Raw genomic sequence first — 20,555 nt, 5'->3', positions numbered from 1 at the left:
TGTGAATAATGGGAAGACATGGTCCAGGGTGCTTACCATGCTTTGGTGGCACTCACTGACTTGTTCTTGAAGTTCCAAGTGAGAACTATATGATTAGGTGTCTTCTGAGATAACTTAAAGGTAAGCTGCCTATTTTTAGCATTTTGTGTAGACAATGCCTTGCTGTATTTTTGAAAAGATACCACATTCCCCACCTTTTCTTCCTAGGTGACAACTGTTGATAGATTCCAAGGTCAACAGAATGATTACATCCTCCTTTCTCTAGTGCGGACCAGGGCTGTGGGCCATTTGAGGTGCGTGAGATTCAAACTCCAAACTCTTACCCAAGGTTACTGTCTGTTTCAGTTCTGAGCTTCAATGAGAAAGTAGTTCTAAATTTGTCCAATTAATTGTTATAATTAATCATTATGGCAGCTTGTAGGGCTTTCTTCAGAATAACATCAGGCCCCTTATGTAGTTTATCGGTGCTGTTACTGCTGACTGTTGACCTCATAACGCTGTAGCAATTGTCCCTTCTTCATCGTTCATTTGCATGCAGAGAATTTTTACCGTAGGGTCTTAGTCTTGGAACTCCTAGGAACAGCATCAGGAACCAAAGAAGCTAAGGTGGAAGGGAGCCTCTTCAGGAGCATTTTTTTTTTTCAGTGCATAAGGCTTTTTCTGGTTTTTCTCTCCATACCATCTTTCAGCTTCATGAGAGGATAAAGGAGCCATTTGTTCTCCCAGGATTAAGAATGATCCAAACAAACAATAACCTATTTTTATCATTTTGTGATGTATTTATGTATTAGAGATTTATGGGAGTAATATCTTCTTATTACAAAGCAGCCATTTGGTTTTATATAAATCTTCATCTCATGTGACTTACTAGCAAAACTCAGGAGAGCTGGAGTTCATTGTCTTAATTTATTCGATGAGTATAAAGAGAAGGTTCTCCACACTCTCATAAATTGTCATTAAGTCCAGATCTCTTTCAGTCTTAGGTCAGAGTGTATTAGGCTGCTAATCTTTATGGAAGAGTAAGCAAAGACAATGTTTTAAGAAACTATTACAAAGTGATAGCGTTAAAGTTAGCTTATTTTTGCTTATTGAAGTATCACGCATAGAGTTAGGTCTTTTCTGAAAACAGTTTTTTTTTTTTTTCCTAACTGACATAACTACTATCTGAATGGCCATCTTTGTTGACCAAAGACCTCTTAGCTTCAAGTGTGACAATGTAAACGCTGTGTCCTTCTTTTCTTCTGTGGGTGCCTGTCTTGCACTTAGATACATGCAGACAAAAGACCTATACATGTACAATAAAAATAAACCTGTTTTTAAAAATTCAGTAACTTGAATTCCATAGGGATCTCTGCCTAATTTTCTGAAAACTAAAAATGATTATGAATGGAGAATTTAAAAAGAAGGTGGTCTCAGTCTTGCCCCACATCTCCAGATTTTCTGATTAAAAACACCTTTATTATCTGTTATTTGGCTGTGTACTAGCTTCTGGATATATAGGAATAAATTTAGCTTTCATGATCTCCACTATTGAGGAGTTTGGGGACCAGTGTGGGACACATTCAAATAATTGGGAAGATTCCTTTGCTTGAATATGCCCCAAATTTCAATTCCATTCTCATGTGCTGTGGAGATGACCTTATAAAAGCCTCTTAGCCACTACAATACCAAAGACTACAGTAAATATTCTCACAGAAGGACCTGGACAGTGTATTTGCATGTATCCAGAGTAGAGCCTCCTGGATGTGACAAGGAAACCGAGCACAGTAATAGAGTGATTCCTCAAAAGTAGTTTAAGCTGCTTCCTTCCTCCAACACTCCATTTTTTCCTAGACAACATTGCTTACATTTTCCTTTCTATTTCTGTGAAAGAACGCCTACTAAGGAGTTCTAGCACTTACCAGTGTTGAGATCTCTGAGTAACTCTATGTTAGGAATGTGAAGAGAAGCAAAAAGAATTACTACTCTAAGGTAAAACTGGTAAATTTTCTAGGAAGGAAAATTTTATCTTGTAGAGCCTGGGAATTCACTAGGCAGAAAAGTGAAAGAAGGTGGTTGTCATAGTGATAGTGATGCAGTAATTGATGACTGTCACCTGACTCCTCTAGGATTCTGGTAGGGCTACTTGGATCTTTTCAACCAGTACCTTGGTTATTTTGTCTCTCATACATGCACAAACACATTAACTAGCAAGATGTTATCAATGAAGCATTTGATTACTGGGTTTACTGATCACATACATTGATTTGCTTTATGCCTATTAAGTCCTTAAGGTTTTTATTGCAAAGCTTATACTGAGACTATTTAGTGGATTATGTAAAACAAGGAAAAGGGGGATGCATGCATACATTGTTAATTTCAAACAATGCTAATTACTTTGTTTCCTAAAGGGATGTCCGTCGCTTGGTGGTAGCCATGTCAAGGGCCAGGCTTGGCCTTTATATCTTCGCTAGAGTATCCCTATTCCAGAATTGTTTTGAGCTGACTCCTGCTTTCAGTCAGCTCACTGCTCGTCCGCTGCATTTGCATATCATTCCAACAGAGCCTTTCCCAACCTCCAGAAAGGTAGGCCTTTAGTCACTGTGTAGAGCAATATGCCCCAAGTGGGACAGAGGGTTCACTATAGTTGACCACTTTAGTGAAAATCCCCAGTCACTGATATGAAATACTCCTTACACCACAGAACTGAATTATATAAAAATAATATCTGCTAACACTGAAACTTACTACGTATCGGGAGTTAACTCCATACGTTCATTGTCTCATTTGATCTCAGTAGCACATCTGCTCAGGAGGCTTTCCTATTATGCTAATTGTACGTGTACAGAAGCTGAATGTAAGAGAAGTTAAATAGTTTGCCAAACATCAGGTGGGTGGAGGAGCCAGAATTTGAAAACAGTCTGACTCAAGCATTCATGTTCTGAGCACCTCACGACACCTCCTCTCGTCATCAGTTGTCACTCACCAGAGTAATCTAGTTAAGTTCTTACAAAGTTTGCATTCTGGGATGGTGGGGCAGGAAAACACGTACAGCTTAACCATCTCCTCTCCTCCATCCCCCTTTCCCACTGTTCTTCCTCTGTAGGATGAAGTGTAATGCAGTTAGTTCATCCCTACTTACATTCTTGCACACAAAGGCACAGATCCCTGCTTGTACTCTTATTGCTACTTTATTTTCTTAGAGCATGCTACAGACGTGGGGGTTTTTGTTTTTCATGTAATGAAATGTGCCAGAGGTCCATTAAATTTTAAATAAAATTGTCTTAAATATACTCAGTAAACTTCTTATTTTTCACTTCTCTAAAACAAACAAAATAAGTTTAGTGTGTTTGTTTTTTTGGTAATGTTAACCACTTCTCTTTAAAGACTTTTTCTGTTTGCTTGCTTATTTGTTTGGTTTTTAAGAAATGCTGCTCTGAGAAAATTGGAGGGAAGGGTTGAGGGGTAGTTTGGGGGGTAGTGTCACAAAAGCCCTGAGTACCGCCTGGATAGCCGCCCTGCATTTCTACACTTGGCTCCTTTATAGACTCACTATTGTGTGCTTGCTACTGTAAGGTGGGATCCTTTTTTCCTGGAAAACTTGTTTTTACATTCACAGATTTCCACATTGATCCCCACAGTAAGCAACAATAAGACTTGGCGTGTGATCAATGATTACAAATAGGAAAGTTAGCAGTCTTCTAAGGTGCTGAAGGAGACAGGCAGATCTGTTAGTGCAGTTGCTTTACTGCTAGAGCGATCTTTCTCAGAAACTGCTTCATGAAAGTCCCCTCATCTCACTGCAGACTTGCAGAAGCTAGCTTTCGGGCTGCTGCAGGGAAGGAAGGGGTCTGTGCTGTGACAGTGTCTCAGTAGAACCTGACAGATGCTGCAGAGCTTCTAAACAGGGATTTGACTATCACTTCCATGGCTGACAGGCTACATATAGTAATAATAAATGTTCACATCTTTTACTTCAGAAAAAAAAGAGGAAAAGTAGTTCTAATTTTCATTCTGAAACAATTGTAGATTCTCTCTGGATTCTAGACCGTTGGAAATTGTTGCTGATAGACCAGTGGTGCTCAACCTGTCATGACCCTTTGGGATCACATGTCAGATATCCTGCATATCAAATATTTATATTATGATTCATAACAGAAGCAAAATTACAGTTATGAAGTGGCAATGAAAGTAATTTTATGGTTGGGGGTCACCACAACATGAGGAACTGTATTAAAAGGTTGCAGCATAAGGAAGGTTGAGAATCACTGTTTTAAACCATGTTGATTTATTTCCTCTATTCATGAGGTTTTTATCTTAATGATTCTTTGATATTAATTCACATCCTGAAATTCTTATTTTACTTACCAGCCCAAAGTTGTATTAAAACTTAATGACTCCCAGCTCTGTTGTCTCATTTTTCTGAATTTTCATGACATACTTTCTGGACTCTGACTTTGGAATTTCATGTCCTCCATACCTTCATGGTATTTATAGATTCAAAAACGGGCTTTTGTAGAAATGATAGGTTCTGGGTTTTTTTTTCACTAGATACTTCACTCTCTTTTTGCTTCCTTATAGAATGGAGAGAGACCACCTCATGAAATACAGGTAATAAAGAATATGCCCCAGATGGCGAACTTTGTGTACAATATGTACATGCATTTGATACAGACTACCCATCATTATCATCAGGTGAGTTTGCTCAGGGTTGACACTTCCTTTCTTTGTGGAGTGAGTCTTAAAACTAATTTGTTACGGAGAGTCTACAGTCAGACATTGTTATTCGTTTAGCATTCATATTTTAATACCATTCTGTAGATATAAACTGGCATCAAGTAACTTGCTCAAAATGTGCTATTTGATGCATTCTGTATTTATCGTGTTTGAATGTACTCCTAAAACTATCAGCTAAATCTGGATCATGAACATAGCCCTTGTCCCCACTTTTCTCATGTCACTTTGTCCTTCCTGCCCTTCTCTAAGGGGTTTGATTTCTGCCGTCACGGACTACGCTCTGCTTTCTAGATAGTCACCCCAGTGCAGATCGACTATGCACTCTTACTTTCTCAGTCTGCTGTTTCTCAGCTTTTTTTTTTAACCCTTCATGTTGTTGTATGCTAGGAATGGTCCCTCCCTTTCGCCTGGTTGTTTCCATTGTGGGATAATACAAAGTAACTGTTGTGAAAGACTTCGTACTTCTACCTCCAAGGAGAGTCGCTGGCTGATCCTTTACATGCATGCTTAACTCTTTAAAGTGGCAGCCTGTTTTTGAAAGTAGTTTTTCAAATAGAACTTGCTGTTTTGTCCAGGAGCATGTGAGTGTGTTCACTCTACATCCTCACCCACACTTGATTCAGTAAACCTTTTTATTTTTAGCAGGGAAGGTAGGAATACAGTGAGCTCAGTATGGCTTAAGATTTTTTTGGAGGGCGGGGGAGTGTTGTCTTTTAGAATTCATTTTCTTCATTTGTGCATCATTTTGTATTATTATTAGCCCCCTAAATATCCTCTTTCAGGATGAATCTGTTCACATGTATTATTGTAATGAGCTTTCAGAGGTTTCCTTTCTTCCAGCTACAGGTCCCTTATCAAACATGTTTCTATAAATTCTTTTCTTTTTAAAACAGCTTTTAGTAGAGTTTTGAATTTTGATATCTAATACATAAAATTACTTTACTATAATTCATTCTTGTATGTCCTAAAAATACATACTTTAGCCCAGTTGACAAAGACTACCCTCTACCAGTTACGGTTCAGGGTGTGGTATTTACAAGTAGGCTAGATTTTGAGTTCATTTCCGTCAAGGTTCCATGCAGTATTGTGTTTATTCATCCATGTGTGGATATTCTGTAGTTTTACTGCCATTTCCTCAGTAGACTATTTTATTCTCTTTTGAACTACTACTTGTGACCTTAGTCAAAATAATAATAATAAACCCAAAATAATGGAGTGTCTACATGAGTGTTCTTTCTGGATTCCACTTGATTCCACTGTTCAGTGTATCTGTCCATCCGGTCACCATCACCATACTACCCAGATTACAGTACTTTAGAATAAGCAGATCTTAAAATTAGACAAAATGAATATTTTAGTTCCATTCTTTTTCAAAAATGACCTATTTTACCTAGATTCAGCCAGTCAATTTCTAGCCCTATAAAAGCCCACTGTAATTGAAATAATGTCTCCAGGAGAGAAATTATTCAGGGTGAATTTGGGGAAATTAGTACCTTACCAGTTTCAAGTCTGTCTCTTTTATGAACATTATATACCTGCATCTCTTAGCTCTGCCCTGAGTGTCCAATGCTATTGAGTGGTACTTTTAAAATGTTTTCAAATTTCTGACTAGCTAAACAAAATCTAGGAGGAAAGAATCTATGGTGTTCACTCCAGGCTGCCAAGGCATTGAGAAAAAGCTAGGCATAGACAGCTGTTCTGCTCTCCCAGATGAACAAGATGGAAGCATGAGCTCTGCCCTTCCTCCCCCCCACCCCCCCACCCCCCGACACACACACACCATGTCCTGGTCTTAGAAATTGGTTTTCCTCATAGACTCCTTCAGTGAAGGTGGACCTCAAGTTGATGTGGCAGTTCATTCTAACCAACCACTGTGCCTTCTTAGAAGCATTATCAAAAATTCCTTTGATTAAAACTCTCATAACTCTTCATGTTGGTTTTTACTTCTATGTGACACATAGATGTATTTTTACCATTAGCAGAATCAAGGTCATTGTTCAAAAGTGTCAAATTGTCGTATCAAATGGCTAGTAGTGTTTAAAAAACTGTAGCAGAAGCAGTGTGTTAAGAAAATGATGTAATATGAGAGCTTGCTCAGCTTTATAAGCTAGTGTTCTTGACAGTCACATTCACATGGTATTTTTTCTTTAATTAGACTTTCTTACAACTACCACCTGCAATGGTGGAAGAAGGTGAGGAAGCTCAGAGTCAAGAAACAGAAATGGAAGCAGAAGAAGAAACCATGGCTGCTCAAGCTAACCTCATCCCCAGTCCATCAGAAGCCAGCTTGAGTCAAGAGTCCCCAGCCTCTCAGCCTGCGTGCTCCAGTCAGACTGAGGCAGCCTCCATTGAGATGGAAGATGTCTCTGCCCAGGGTGATACTGCTTTTGCAGCCGAGCCTGCCTCTGCAGCAGCAGAAGCTGCCACCCTAGCAGATGCTGCTTCCGTCCCTGCAGAAACCAAATAGCCTAACCGAAGCCTTTCCCGGGACATTCCATTTATAAAGTCTGCACAAAGTTACCTTTTGTATTTCACACTTGCTATATGACTTAATGACACCAACTAATGTTCTGTCCTTATTTTTATTTACTGGTTTCCTTGTTTTGTATATTTTTTATTTGTAAATAATATAAACAAATCCAGTTTTCATTTGTTCATTCATAAGAGAAAATAATGATTGCTGAATGTATCTGTAATAATACTTGCATTAAAATAGTTTTCTATGGAATATGTAAGGCATACTTGCCCTTTTTCTTTTCAGGTTCTTGTGTAGCTCAGCCTTGAACTTCCTATACAGCTAAAGACCAAGAACTCCTGATCCCTCTGCTCCTGCCTCCCTAGTTCTGGGATTGCTTGCATTCTCCTAAACTTTCTTTTATGCCCTGCTTGGGATTAAACCCAAGGCCTTGTAGGTGCTACACAAGCATCCTGTCAGCTAAACCTCAGCCCAACCCATACCTCACAAGTTTAGTAAAGGCCTCTAGAAAAAAAAGACACAAAATCCTAGAGTTACCCTTCAGCAGCTGTGAACAGGATCCCAGTTGGGTAGCAGGTTGTTTCTCCACGCACACTGTCAAGCACTCAAGCCTGCAGCCTTTTCTCCCATTTTTCTTCCTGTAAGGACATAAATAGCCATGGGGTAAAGGTCTTTGTAGTCCATCAAGAACATGCACATATTTTCTTCTCAGAGCCTGAAAATGGTTTAAAGTCACCAAGGTATGTGTGGCCCATGGGCAACATGTAGCTAAAGACAGCTGTTATACAACCCAATCCAACATCATAAACTGACTTAAAACTTTTCAAGTGCTTTGCAATTCTTCAAAAATTACATAGTTCGGCTGGGCGGTGGTGGTGCACGCCTTTAATCCCAGCACTCGGGAGGCAGAGCCAGGCGGATCTCTGTGAGTTCGAGGCCAGCCTGGTCTCCAAAGCGAGTTCCAGGAAAGGCGCAAAGCTACACAGAGAAACCCTGTCTCGAAAAAAAAAAAAAATTACATAGTTCTTTTTAAGATTTACTTATTTTCATTTTGTGTGTACTTGGGTGTTTTGCTTGCATGTATATCTGTGTACCACATGCATGGAAGTCAGAAGAGAATATCAGATTCCCTGGAACTGGAGTTAAAGATGGTTGTTAGCCTCCCTGTGGGTGCTGGGAATTGAACCTTGGTCACCAGTACTCTTAACCCCTGAACCATCTCTCCAGCCCAATTGTGTTGTTCTTAACATAAACTTGGGCATAATGTCAAAAAGCTGGACATGCCTGATTGTCCAGTGGAGTCTTGTTTATTGGTAGGGCCATGTTAGCTCCAAGGAATTAGATCCTTAGACACAGGGCAGGTTCTCCACAACACAGTGGCGTCAGATACGGCTAGTGTGACAGAAGCAGGGTTCATCATTCAGCTGAGCAGGAGTATTGGCAGGACCTGAGTCTGGGCAGAAGAGTGAGAGAACCTAACTCCTGTGTGCAGTGAGGAAGCCTCCTAGTATAGCAGCCCTGTGTTCTGTGCCCTGTGAACTTCCCTGGTCAAATGTGAGGAGGCAGATGTCTTGGGACCTAGTTACAGAAGTGTGGTCAGCCAGCCAGCAGCATTGGTGGTATACTGAAATTGATTAGAGATACAGAAGTTCCAGCTGTCTATTTAAATCTGTATTTCAACCAGGTCCCCTGGTGACTATGCACTTTGTGGCTTGAGAGGCTCTCTGCGAAAATTACTGGGCTGTCCTTGTGAATGAGGCTGTGGTGGTGGAATTAACAATGAATGGGACTAATGTTTTCTGACAAGTGACCTCTTCTGATAAGGACCCTGGGCATGGTGGCAGGAGTGGAAGGCAGCCTGCATGTGTGTACATGGGATGCCGGCATTGACTGCTAGTTCTCTTTTTCTCCATCTTGATCTGCTAGGAGTTGCCGAGGGAACTTTACATGCATCTCCCCTTTAGTGCCTATAGATTTGACTGTATCCAAGGAACCTTTAAAAGAACCACACTGAAGTCCCTCTGATCCTGGCAGTGCAAGGAAATGATTGACTCATAAAGAAGTAAGACCCAGAAAGTCAAGTCAATTATATTTTAAGTGACAAGTGTTTGTTCAGGTACCAGGCTATATAGGATCCACACTGACTGTCAGCTTACAGTGTGCTACAGCACAGAACACTTGTGTAAATGTTGGGTGAGGAGAGGAGATGGATGTGAGGAGAGGATGAAGGGATAGAAATACCTAGCAAAAAAAAAAAAAAAAAACCTGGCCTATTTTATCAGAATAAGGATCAAGCCAGATAGTCCGTTACATAATTTCTCTGATGCAAGACTTTGTAAACAGGTGTTGTGGGCATATGTATGGGGAACAGCACTCATGGAATTATTTTCATTTTGAATATACAATAGCAGGCCATGCAGGAAGGAAAGCAGCTTTGCTGTATTATGGTGTTTCCTGGAAAAGATTTTTTTTTTTCCCCTCCACCTGTTAGTAGATATGAATTAAAATGCCAGCAACCAAAACAAGCCCAAGTCTGGTCGTGAATCAGTGTCTGCGTAGATAACTGTAGTTTGTTTGTTTTTCTGTTGGCTCTTTCTATCACAATAAAAACTAAATTATGGACACTGGCCAAGTATTTAGTCAAAGGAATTAAAAGATGGTAGTGACACTGGGGTTTCAATTTTCAATTGTTCATTCACTCTGAAGGCCAATGAGATGCAGTTGAAACAGAACCGGTGAATTTTTACAGCACTTGGAAGAGAGAGATGTGCTCGCTGCCCCTCGTCTCTGTCTTTTTAGTAATAGGGAAACAGAATGAAGAACCTTGGATGGCTAACTTGAGGGAGGGGTAGAGTCTAAATTCAAAGTCCTAGGGATGTGCCTTGTTTATGTTCTATAAAGAGAACACATGAGTGATTGCTGCATGAACTCTGCATGAACTCTGGAGTTTCCCATTTAGTTTGGAGTTATGACAGACAGGTACTAAGCCATGTGACCAGTGTTCCCCCAGGTCTCTAAACTGTTTCTTGTATTTGAATATGTCATAGCTTGGAAGTCTATTTTTAAAAAGAGGCCAGAAAGGTGTGTGCCCAGAGAGTGAGCATGAAATGAAGCAGTCAACGTAGTAAGGCTTTTTCCCTCACCAAATGCTAAGTCATGAAAGTTCTTTATAACAGCAGAGAATAAAGATCTCCATTGATGTAGACAAATGGCTAGAAAGGTCTAAACATTACCAGGACTTTTAAGTCAATGTGGTGGTAAAAGTTAAGATGTTTTGCTGGATACTGAAACTATATAAATGGCTCATTTGTGATCTATAAAATCAGTTGTTTATGATTAGTGCAAGCATAGGTAGTGTAAAGCAGACTTGGAACTCAATGAGAACAGACCCAGATTTTAATCTAGTTATTTATTAGGTGTTGGCTTGACCTTAGGCAAATATAACCTCTCTGAGCCCTGATTTTCTTTATCTGCAAAACCATGAAAAAAAAATTCAGACATTTCTGTTAGTTTTTGTGTACTGAATATAAAAATATCTGGTCACCTACATTCTTGGTAAAGCCACTTGCTCTCCAAGTCCTCCCAAAGCATTGCAACAGTGTGGGATATTGCCAGTTAAGCTAGCTGAATTCTTGTCCATGGAGCAAAGCACAAAGGATGGATGATAACGCAGGCACATGAAGGCAGTTGACCTTTGGGGCTCAGCAGAGATAAGTCTATTGACTCGATACTAGTGTGTGAGTCCATGGTAACATGCAGGATAGACTGTTCTGAAGTTAAAATTCTAGCGGCACAGTGTGACCGGAAGGAAGTCGATAGGTCCTACCATGCTTCTGATATATGGAATGCTTCTGTTGCAGATAATTGCTGTAGATTCTGAATCTGGTATTGTCCCACCCTAAGAGCAGATTATTTTGTTCGTTTGCTTTGATTTGTGCCTTCCACATGCCATTTTTTTCTTATCTTGTAGTCATTCAGACAGTATTTTTAGAGATGTTTCTTCAATTAAGAGCATACAAAAGGTTTTTTAAAAAAATACTGACCATTTTGCACAAGCCAGAAGAGCATTTAAAGATAAGCAGTGTCTTGCTTCCTGGCAAAGTGCTTGGCGGTTAGCCTTGGTAATTATGAAGCAATCATGTTAATAGATGTTTAAGGATAATGGAACTGAGCTGTGCTGAGCTGAGGATGGAAATGAAAACATGTGAGACTTTTCTCTTCATCCACTGGTGCTTGTTAGCATCCCAAAAGGTTTTAATTAGATGGGATCTAGGAGCTGTGGATGCTCTAGTTTTCCTTCCTGGGAACAAACCCTAGCTTAGTCCCCCAGAACATTCGTCAGGTGACGCCTTGCTGCTTACTGGTGGTGTGTCACCTTTACTCACTCACCTCTACTATTGGGCTTATGCTTATTTAGATACCAGGTTACATTTTTGCCCATATATGCAATGATATCTGATCCCACTATTTCTTGATATATATTACAGAAAATGCTACCGTTACAAAATACGATGAACAGCATGTTCCATAGTCAAACACACCGGCATCAAAATTAATTATTCTTCTTTTACAGAATCACAATGCATTAGTAGCTAATTACAGGTTCAGAAAAGACCTGCTGTAAAGAATCATATTTAACTTCTTCTAACCTAGCATTTCTCAAGCTTGAGATTAGACCAAAGGACTTTTGCTTTTGTTTTTTAATAAGCCATCTTATGTAGCTATTTCCTCAATCTATGGCTTGGGAGCCATTATCTCTACATCAGTAAGAACTTGTACTCTCCCAGTAGATAATAAAGCCCAAATATATTTTTCAGTGAGGAAGCCTGAGGTGAAATGGTTTGTAAACACTGTTATAATCCAGTCATAATAATAATATAATCCATGTGGCATTACTAGCAACATCCTGAATATGCAAATTTAATGAGAACGTACCATGGTAGTCTTTCACGTGAGTCTTTCAAGAGAAGGTTACTGAGCAGTTTGTTTACACTTCAATTTGGAACTCCAAATTTTCGCACCAACTCTTTCTTCCTAGTTCCTATCATACAGTAAGAGCTCATGTTTCCAACATACTCCTGTTCTTCATTTCTTTTTCCTTAAAGTGTTTAAATTCAAAAAGGAAAGGAATTACTCAGCTAGTCGGGGTTAGCCAGAGGACAATTGAGGGAGTTGAATGTAATGTCCTTCCATGAGGATTTTTAACTCATAGCATGACGTGTTGAAGTCTCATGGTTGATAACTGCTCCCGTGATCCTGCCTTCCTCTCAGTCTGACTTTATGCCACACGTGTTCCACACATCCTTTGTTGTGCGGTCTAAGCTCAGATGGTAGAGGTTTCCCTCTGGGAGATGCCTGTGTGTGTCGGGCAACAAGGCCGGATGCAACTCCAGTTTGTAAATAAGAACACCAAGGTCTTGGGTGATTTGTTTAGGACACTACAGTGAATTGAACTGAGAACCAGGCAAATACCCACTCCCCTTGCACGCGCTTGCTTGAGACAGTTCAAAGTAGAAAAGGCAGCACTCAAGCTGTGTACCTAAGTAGGCAAGCCTACTAAAGATTTGCTGTTGTGGTTAGCTACCAGAAGAGCCTGGGTAACAGGCCAGAAGGAAATAAGACATCTGTAGAAAAGATGGTCTGATATTAATAGCGTTAATACTAAAGGATGAAAGCCAAATTAATGTTTGTTTTGGTTTGAAAAAGACATGAGAAGCACATAATGGGCAGAAACCCTACTAAGCAGTCCTCTGTGCTTCCAACGTGCTAATTAATTATCTAAAAGTCATGTTCTATTTAAGCAGTGGCAGAGCAGGTTAAAAACAATGTGAGTACTAGTAAGGAGGCAGATAGCACTTACCTAGATCTATGGTTTAAACTACTCTTGTCCACTAACTGGCTCAGCCACCAATCAACATTCTGTCTCGAACTCAGCACCTGTGCATGCGAGCTATCCTTGGGCCTTAAAGTTCTCAAGAGCCTAAGTCTCTTTGTAAAACAATTCACAGCAGAAAGCTCTTTCTCAGCTACAGAAATAAATTCTGAGGCTGCTGTTGCCAATCCATCTCCCACCCAGCTTCTTGACTCTCAATTTCAGAAGAGATTGGCTCTTTCTAGATAGTTCCTGGAGGGTAACTGTAGAAGGCACTGGATAAAGACCGCTGTGACCACAATTTCCTGAACAAATGACTTACTCATGTGTAGCTCCACATTTTTGTGTCTTAAAATCAAATCGAGTTTAGGAGACCTCTCTGTTCCTACCACTGTGAACAGGAATGTGGCTTTATTCCTGGCGAGTGGCCCACATTTGTAGCAAGCAAATATCTGCTGTCTCATCTGCTATCTGAGGTTATGAGCATATTGTATCTTAGTATCTTGTCTCTGTGTCTCCATCCCATCTCCTGACGTCTCAGCTGTGCTCCTGCTGCCCTGTGCTGGATCCCAGCTTCCGACAGCTCCTCTTGCCTATTTTGGAGTATACAGATGTTAGCTGTTTTCTGGTTTTGCTGAAACTGGTATTTATGTTTTCATCTTCTGGTTTCTCTTGAGTTTTTTGGATTGTTTCCTGAAGGAAAATGATCAAATACTAACTTTGAGTGATGAAAATAGGTGACCAAAATGAACTTGTTTAAAAAGAATTCAGAGGCTGCAGAGATGGCTCAACAGTTAAGAATGTTTCCTGTTCTTACAGAAGATCACATGCAGCTCACAACTTCCTGGAACTCCAGCTCTGGGGCATCTGATACCCCCTTCTGGCCTCCAGGGGCTCCTGCATACACATGAACTCATACAGGTATGCTCACATATATAAAAATAATACATTTTTAAAAAATTCAAAAGAAAATTCTAGGAATTTCCCTTTACGTTTTCAATATAATGATTTTCATATGTCACTATGCAAGAAAAATGGAACATATGAAACTCCTATATATCATTCCCAGCAATTGAGGCAAAGCATTTATGGGTAACCCTTTGAGATATGCACCTGTGTGTGTGTGTGTGTGTGTGTGTGTGTGTGTGTGTGTGTGTGTGTGTGTGTGTGTGTACACCTGCATGTGTGTCATGGTATATTAGTTTAAGATGTGTTACATTCATTTATTTTAATATTCTGTGGAATATTTGTTTAATAATGCAAAGATGTATTGCATTCTTTTATGTTACATTTGTTTAACTCTGTAAAGCTGTGTTACTTTGCTTACCTAAAACAGCTGATTGGTTTAATAAAGAGCTAAACAGCCAATAGCTAGGCAGGAGAAAGGATAGGTGAGGCTAGCATGTAGAGAGAACAAATAGGGGAGAAATCTAGGGAAAAGGAGAGGAGGATGCCAGGGGCCAGCCACCCAGCCACACATCTAGCCAGGGAGTAAGAAGGGAAGAAAGACATATAGAATAAAGAAAGGTAAAAATCCCAGAGGCAAAGCATAGAAGAGGAGAAACAGGTTAATTTAAGTTACGTTAGAAAAGCTGGCTAGAAACAAGCCAAGCTAAGGCCAAGCATTCATAAATAAGACTCTGTGTATTTATTTGGGAGCTGGGTGGGGGGCCACCAAAGAGTAATAAAAACCAACAATATGTGTGTGTGTGTGTGTGTGTGTGTGTGTGTGTGTGTGTGTTCATGGGGGGTGTCTTAGTTAGAGTTTCTATTGTTGTGAAGAGACACCATAACCATGGCAACTCTTATAAAGTAAAACATTTAATTGGGGTGGCTCACTCAGAGTTTCAGAGGTTTAGTCCATTTTCACCAAGGCAGGGAGCATGGCAACTTGCAGGCAGACATAGTGGTGGAGAAGTAGCTGAAAGTCCTATATCTTGCAGGCATCAGGAAGTCAACTGAGACATTGGATGGTATTCTGAGCACAGGAAATCTCAAAGCACACTCTCACAGTGACATACTTCCTCCAGCAAGGCCATACCCACTCCTACAAAGTCACACCTCCTAATAGTGCCACTCTTATGAAATTATGAGGGCCAATTACGTCCAAACTATCACAGAAAGTATTCATGTGTGTGCCTGTAGAAGTTGGTGGTTTGAGTGAGGATGGCCCCATAACCTCATATATTTGAATGCCTAGAACCCAGTTTGTGGAACAATTTGAAAAGTTTAGGGGGTTGAGTTCCTGTTAGAGGAGGTGTCAGTGGTGGTGAGCTTTGAGGTTCCAAAAGCCCATATCATTCCCAGTAATTTCCCTCTGGCACATGATTGTTGTCCCAACATTTAAGTTCTCAACTACTGTTCCAGTGCCATGCCTTCCTGTCTGCTCCCATGTTCCCCCAAAGATCATAGACCAACCTGAAACTGTAAGCCCCAAATAAACTCTTCTATAAGTTGCCTTGGTCATGGCATTTCTTCACAGTGACAGGAAAGTAACTAAGACTAGGGGTCAGAGATTGGTATTTGATATCTTCGTCTACCACCCCCCAGTTTTTTTCTTGAAAAAGAGTCCTTTACTGAACGTGGGGGGGGTCCCCAGTTCAATTACATTAGATGACCAACTAGCTCTCAGGCATCCTCCTGTCTCCACTTCCCAGTGCTAGGATTACAGGCACATGCCACCACTCCTGGCTTTTGATACTATGGATCAAACTCGGTTCCTCATGCTTGTGCAGGAAGTGTGCAGGAAGCATTTGACCACCTGAGCCGTCTTCCCAGCCCCCATATATGGTTTTGTTTTGTTTTTTGTTTTGTTGTTGGGTTGCTTGGTTTGGTTTTGGTTTTTCAAGACAGGGTTTCTCTGTGTATCCTTGACTGCCCTGGAACTTGCACTATAGATCAGGATGAACTCAAACTCACAGAGATCTGCCTGTCTCTGCCTTCTGAGTGCTGGGATTAAAGGCGTGCACCACTACCACCCAGCATGTATTTTTAACAGGCCAACTCCCTTTGACCCCAAAGTCAACTGTGCACAAGCCAAGTTCAAATGGTTACTTTTGTGTTGTGTGGAATTCCCTTCAAACATCTACATTTTAGGAAGTGTGTTACTCAATTTATAGGTGTCTTGTCATTTTGTTACTCATTTCTGCCTTTATTTCATAACAGAGGGCCTGTTCTGAATAGTGACAATTCTTTGAAATATATAATGATTTTTATGTTACTTGAAGATTATGTGTTCCATGGTATTTTTGTGTAGCTGTGTTCAAACCTCTTATGTCTTTTATTATAATTCATCTACTTGTTCTCTTGGTAGGAGAGGGGTAGTGTGTGTGTGTGTGTGTGTGTGTGTGTGTGTGTGTGTGTGCGCATGTATGTTTGGGTGTACATGCAAGTGATTAGAAGTCAACATCAAGATATCTTCCATTACTCTTCCTCATGTTCATAAGATTTATTTAGTGTGTGTGTGTTAGGGGGGAGAGGGGTGATTGTATGACACATAGTGCCCACATAGGCCAGAAGAGAGTTTTCAGAACCCCCAACTGGAGTTACAGGCAGTTGTGAGCCACCTAATGTGGCCAAACTCAGATCTTCTGGAAAAGTAACAAGTGCTCTTAAGCACTGGAGCATCTCTTCAGCCCTTCTCTGTCTTCATTTTGGAGACAGGGTTTCTTATTGAATCTGGAGCTCACCAATTAGGCCAAACTGGCTGCTAAGCAAGCTGCCAGGATTCTTCTGTCTCAATCTCTAATGCTGGGATTACAGGGATGTGCTGCCAACCCCAGCTTTAAAAAAAAAAAAAATCATAGGTTTGGTGTGGGAGTCCAGCTCCCATTTTTTTTTTTGAAGGATTCTTAGGAGGAGAGAAGGATAAGAAATATTAGGTAAAAAGAGAGACCTAGATGATGAGAAGAAAGACAGAAACACAGAATAGCTTCAGGAGGGCCTGCATCAATACCCAACAGCCTCAAAGGTTTATTCAAAAGGCTTTTTATAATATGCTAAGGGGAAAGGCAAGAGACCTTCCCCTTGCAAGATCAAAGCATATTGTACAGCCAAGTATTAGATCCTTTCAAACACCTGGTAAACATGCCTGTAGCCAAATCATCCATTATGCTTCCTGCTGGGTAAAGCAAGCTAAGATTCTCTGACCCTAAGTAAGTTCTCATTAGGAAACCTCTGTGGGCTCCTATTGGTGTGTGTGTGTGTGTGTGTGTGTGTGTGTGTGTGTGTGTGTGTGTCCCCGCTTCTTAATAATCTAAATCTCAAATGAAAGTACAGAGCTTAACTCCAGCCAGCTCTAAATCAACTTTTCCACTAAGAGCTTGCAAGTTGCTGGAATGACCACAGAAATACTCCTGCTCCCTTTGGCTGCCACACCTCGAAGTAAAGGAGTAGAGGATGATAAAGATAGAATAGCCTTTTTTCAATGGGTCTAAGATGATACTCTACTCTAAATTACTTTATAATTTAAAATTTACTTTATACTTTAAACCTTCACCATATTTCTAGACCTAAAGCCTATGTTCTCCAAATTTCACCAAAACTTTTTTACAACTTTAGAGAGAGAGAAACATAGACAGAGACAGATAGAGATACTTGCTGCAGACTAACTTTACATTTACAGTTTTACTCCCGAAGAATAGACTACCACTGCCTCAACTTAATTCATTAATTCATTACTGGGATGCCCCCCTGCTTTGCGGTGCCCCTCTCTTTTATCCTTTGTACCTAAGTCCCACGTTCTGGTGCTGTCTGTGGGAGTCCAGCTCCCACCTTTTTGAAGGGTCTTATGAGGAAGAGAGAGATATAAGAAATATAGGTAGAAAGAGATACCAAATGATGAGAAGAAGGACAGAAACACAGGAAAGCTTCGGGAGAGCCTGGACCAATACCCGATGGCTTCGAAGGTTTATTCAAAAGGCTTTTTATAACACCCCAAGGGAGAGGCAAGAGACCTCCCCCATGCTAGATCAGAGCATACTGCACAGCCAAGTGTAGACCCTTCCAAACACCTGGTAACCATGCCTGTGGCCAAATCATCCATTATGCAGCCCTGCTGGGTAAAGCAAGATCGGATTCTCTGACCCTGAGTAAGTTCTCACTGGGAAACCTCTGTGGGCTCTCAAATTTTGGGACATCTGAACTTAATTCCTCATGCTGCACAAGTGTTTTACCAATTGATCCATTCCTCTGTCCCCAAAATATATATTTTAAAATCCCAGTATGATTATAGATTTATTAATCAATTATTTTTGTCCTACCAGATTCTGTGTTGAGCATTTTAAAGCTGTTATTGAAAGTGTAGAACTATAAAATTATTATGTCTTCCTAACGGATAGCCTTCCTTTGCTATTTAGTACCCTCTCCTTAATTTAAATAATTCTTGCCTTAAAGCTGTATAATTATAAATCTATACCATATTTGGTTTTCCCTACACTCTTGGTTACCTTTCTCCTGCCCTTCTATCATGGCTTCTTCTACTGTGTGCAGCATACTGTTGGCTTGGAGTGTGATTTTTTTCCCCTTCCTAAGCTAATAAATGGTGCATTTCTGGCAGAAGGCAGAAGATTCCCAAGTGGCCAGGAAAGTGGGGTGTGTCATTCACAGAAAAGCAGCATGAACATGAGTATTTGAGTCCATTCTTCTCACTCCCCAGAACCCACAGTAATGAGGAGAGTGGATTGTGAGAAACAAGGGAATCCCTCCACTCTCACAGCACAGCAAACAAGTTCGCTCTCTATCCCAGAGGGAGGCATTTACTCATCCCTCAAGGTTTTCTGCTGCAAATGCAACCCTCTTGAGAAATGCCTGGGTGAAGAGCAGCCTTCTGTTACACACCACACACACACACACACACACACACACACACACACACACACACACACACACAAGCAGAGTGGGGATGCAAGCACACAAAGGTCCTCTGTGATCATGAGTGCACCTATTTCTCTTCATAATTTTGTCATTTTTTGCTATTCCCTATTTTGAGGGTATATTATAACATATATGTACAGATTTTTGAATTATAATTCCTTCCCAATTAGAAAGACTTTTATGATCAGGAAATGGACTTAACTCTTGCAATGTTTCTTGCCTCAAACTGTATTTTGCTATATGCTAATACGACTAAACCAGTTCAGTTTTCCTTTGCTTAGATTCTTCCTGGCATAGCTTTTCTCATCTCTTTGGACCATTCTGTGTTCTTATATTTAAGATGTTTCTTCTGCAAGCAGTCCTTGTAATCAGACAATGTTTATATTTCAAATACATTAGGTAATTTAACTGTAAATAATTTACTATATTTAGATGTTTTGAATATTTCAGTGTTCCCTGGTTGTTCTCTTTCATTGTTCCCATTGCATATATAAAGTACTTTTTCATTTTCTCCATTTCCTTACCTCACTTCTAACATATTCTAGTTATCCCCAAGATTACTAGAGGCATTCTTGACATACTCTGGCCTCTGAAGAATTAACCCCATTCCACTTCCCAGTTAATGCTAAATCCTTACAATACTGATCACATTGGTGGCCTCACCTCCGTTACTATTCATATAAATGTTATCTCTACAAACATTTTTGTAGAAGCCGTCCATCTTGCAATTAAAATGTGGCTATTAGTATTGTTTTCTGAGTTAACATCCATTTACCTACTGTGTGCTTACATGTATTGGGCCTGCTCCTTGCTCTTCTTCCTGTACTTTCTGATTGAGATCATTTTCTTTCTCTATGAGGAATTAAATCCCCTCATTATTTCCTTCAGAACAAGTGTACGCTTGACACTGTCCAGCTTTGTTTTTCTGGAGATGTCTTTATTTCACTTTTGACTTTATTGAAAAGTGTCTTCATTATGTCTAAAATTCTCTATGGTTGGCTATTATCTTTAAGTGCTGAAAAACATCCTTCAATACCTTATCCCTTATTTCTGTCTCTCTTTGGAAAAGTTGGCTTACAGTCTTCCATGGATCCTTAAAGATGCAGTCTATTTTACGGGCTGCGCCATGCTTTACCCGCGTCTCTTACACACTCCAGGACCCTTCCTCAGCTCTGTTCCACATGGTGTTAAACCATCTACTGAGTTCTCATTTTAGCTCTACTACTTCCGTCTCCATGATTACCATTCTGGGTTTTGTTTGTTTGCATCCTTGCATTTTGTTTCTTTCAAACTCTAATCCTTGGATGGAACTCCTGTCATCTATTTCCTTCGGTTATTTTGGCATTTCTAGTTTCTGGATGGCCTGTCCATGCTTGCATTCTGTCCTTTCTATTTTGTTCAGTCTGTAGAAACTGACTGACATTATATTCAAAATGTTGCACAGGGTTGACCCTTTTCTCCTGCCAGCTGCCCAAGGCTGAGCACCCCTGTGCAGCTGACTCACTGTCCTGGAGAAGGCCATTTTAGTCCTGGGGGTACCCCCTTCCTGAGCTGCAGCTCCCTCAAGGTTTCAGATTAATGCCTGGAATATTTGGGGGTACCAGACCCCCTTGGAAA

The 20,555-nt window shown here is 40.3% G+C and overlaps 1 protein-coding gene across 1 annotated transcript in view; it reads left to right on the top strand.

The window, feature by feature from the left end:
- The window catches only part of Aqr (aquarius intron-binding spliceosomal factor), a 78,654-nt gene extending 71,210 nt beyond the window's left edge, over positions 1-7,444 (top strand). The window contains exons 32-35 of the mRNA XM_028875761.2: positions 208-293; positions 2,391-2,565; positions 4,561-4,674; positions 6,872-7,444. Coding sequence (XP_028731594.1) covers positions 208-293; positions 2,391-2,565; positions 4,561-4,674; positions 6,872-7,183 — 687 coding nt within the window. The 3' untranslated portion in view covers positions 7,184-7,444. The remainder of the gene's footprint in view (positions 1-207; positions 294-2,390; positions 2,566-4,560; positions 4,675-6,871) is intronic.
- Positions 7,445-20,555: the final 13,111 nt, after the last annotated feature.

Source organism: Peromyscus leucopus, chromosome 4, assembly GCF_004664715.2.
Source record: "Peromyscus leucopus breed LL Stock chromosome 4, UCI_PerLeu_2.1, whole genome shotgun sequence".
In the NCBI taxonomy this organism is placed as follows: domain Eukaryota; kingdom Metazoa; phylum Chordata; class Mammalia; order Rodentia; family Cricetidae; genus Peromyscus; species Peromyscus leucopus.
The sequence above is the reverse complement of the archived record's forward strand: the minus strand, read 5'-3'. Positions and strand labels throughout refer to the sequence as shown.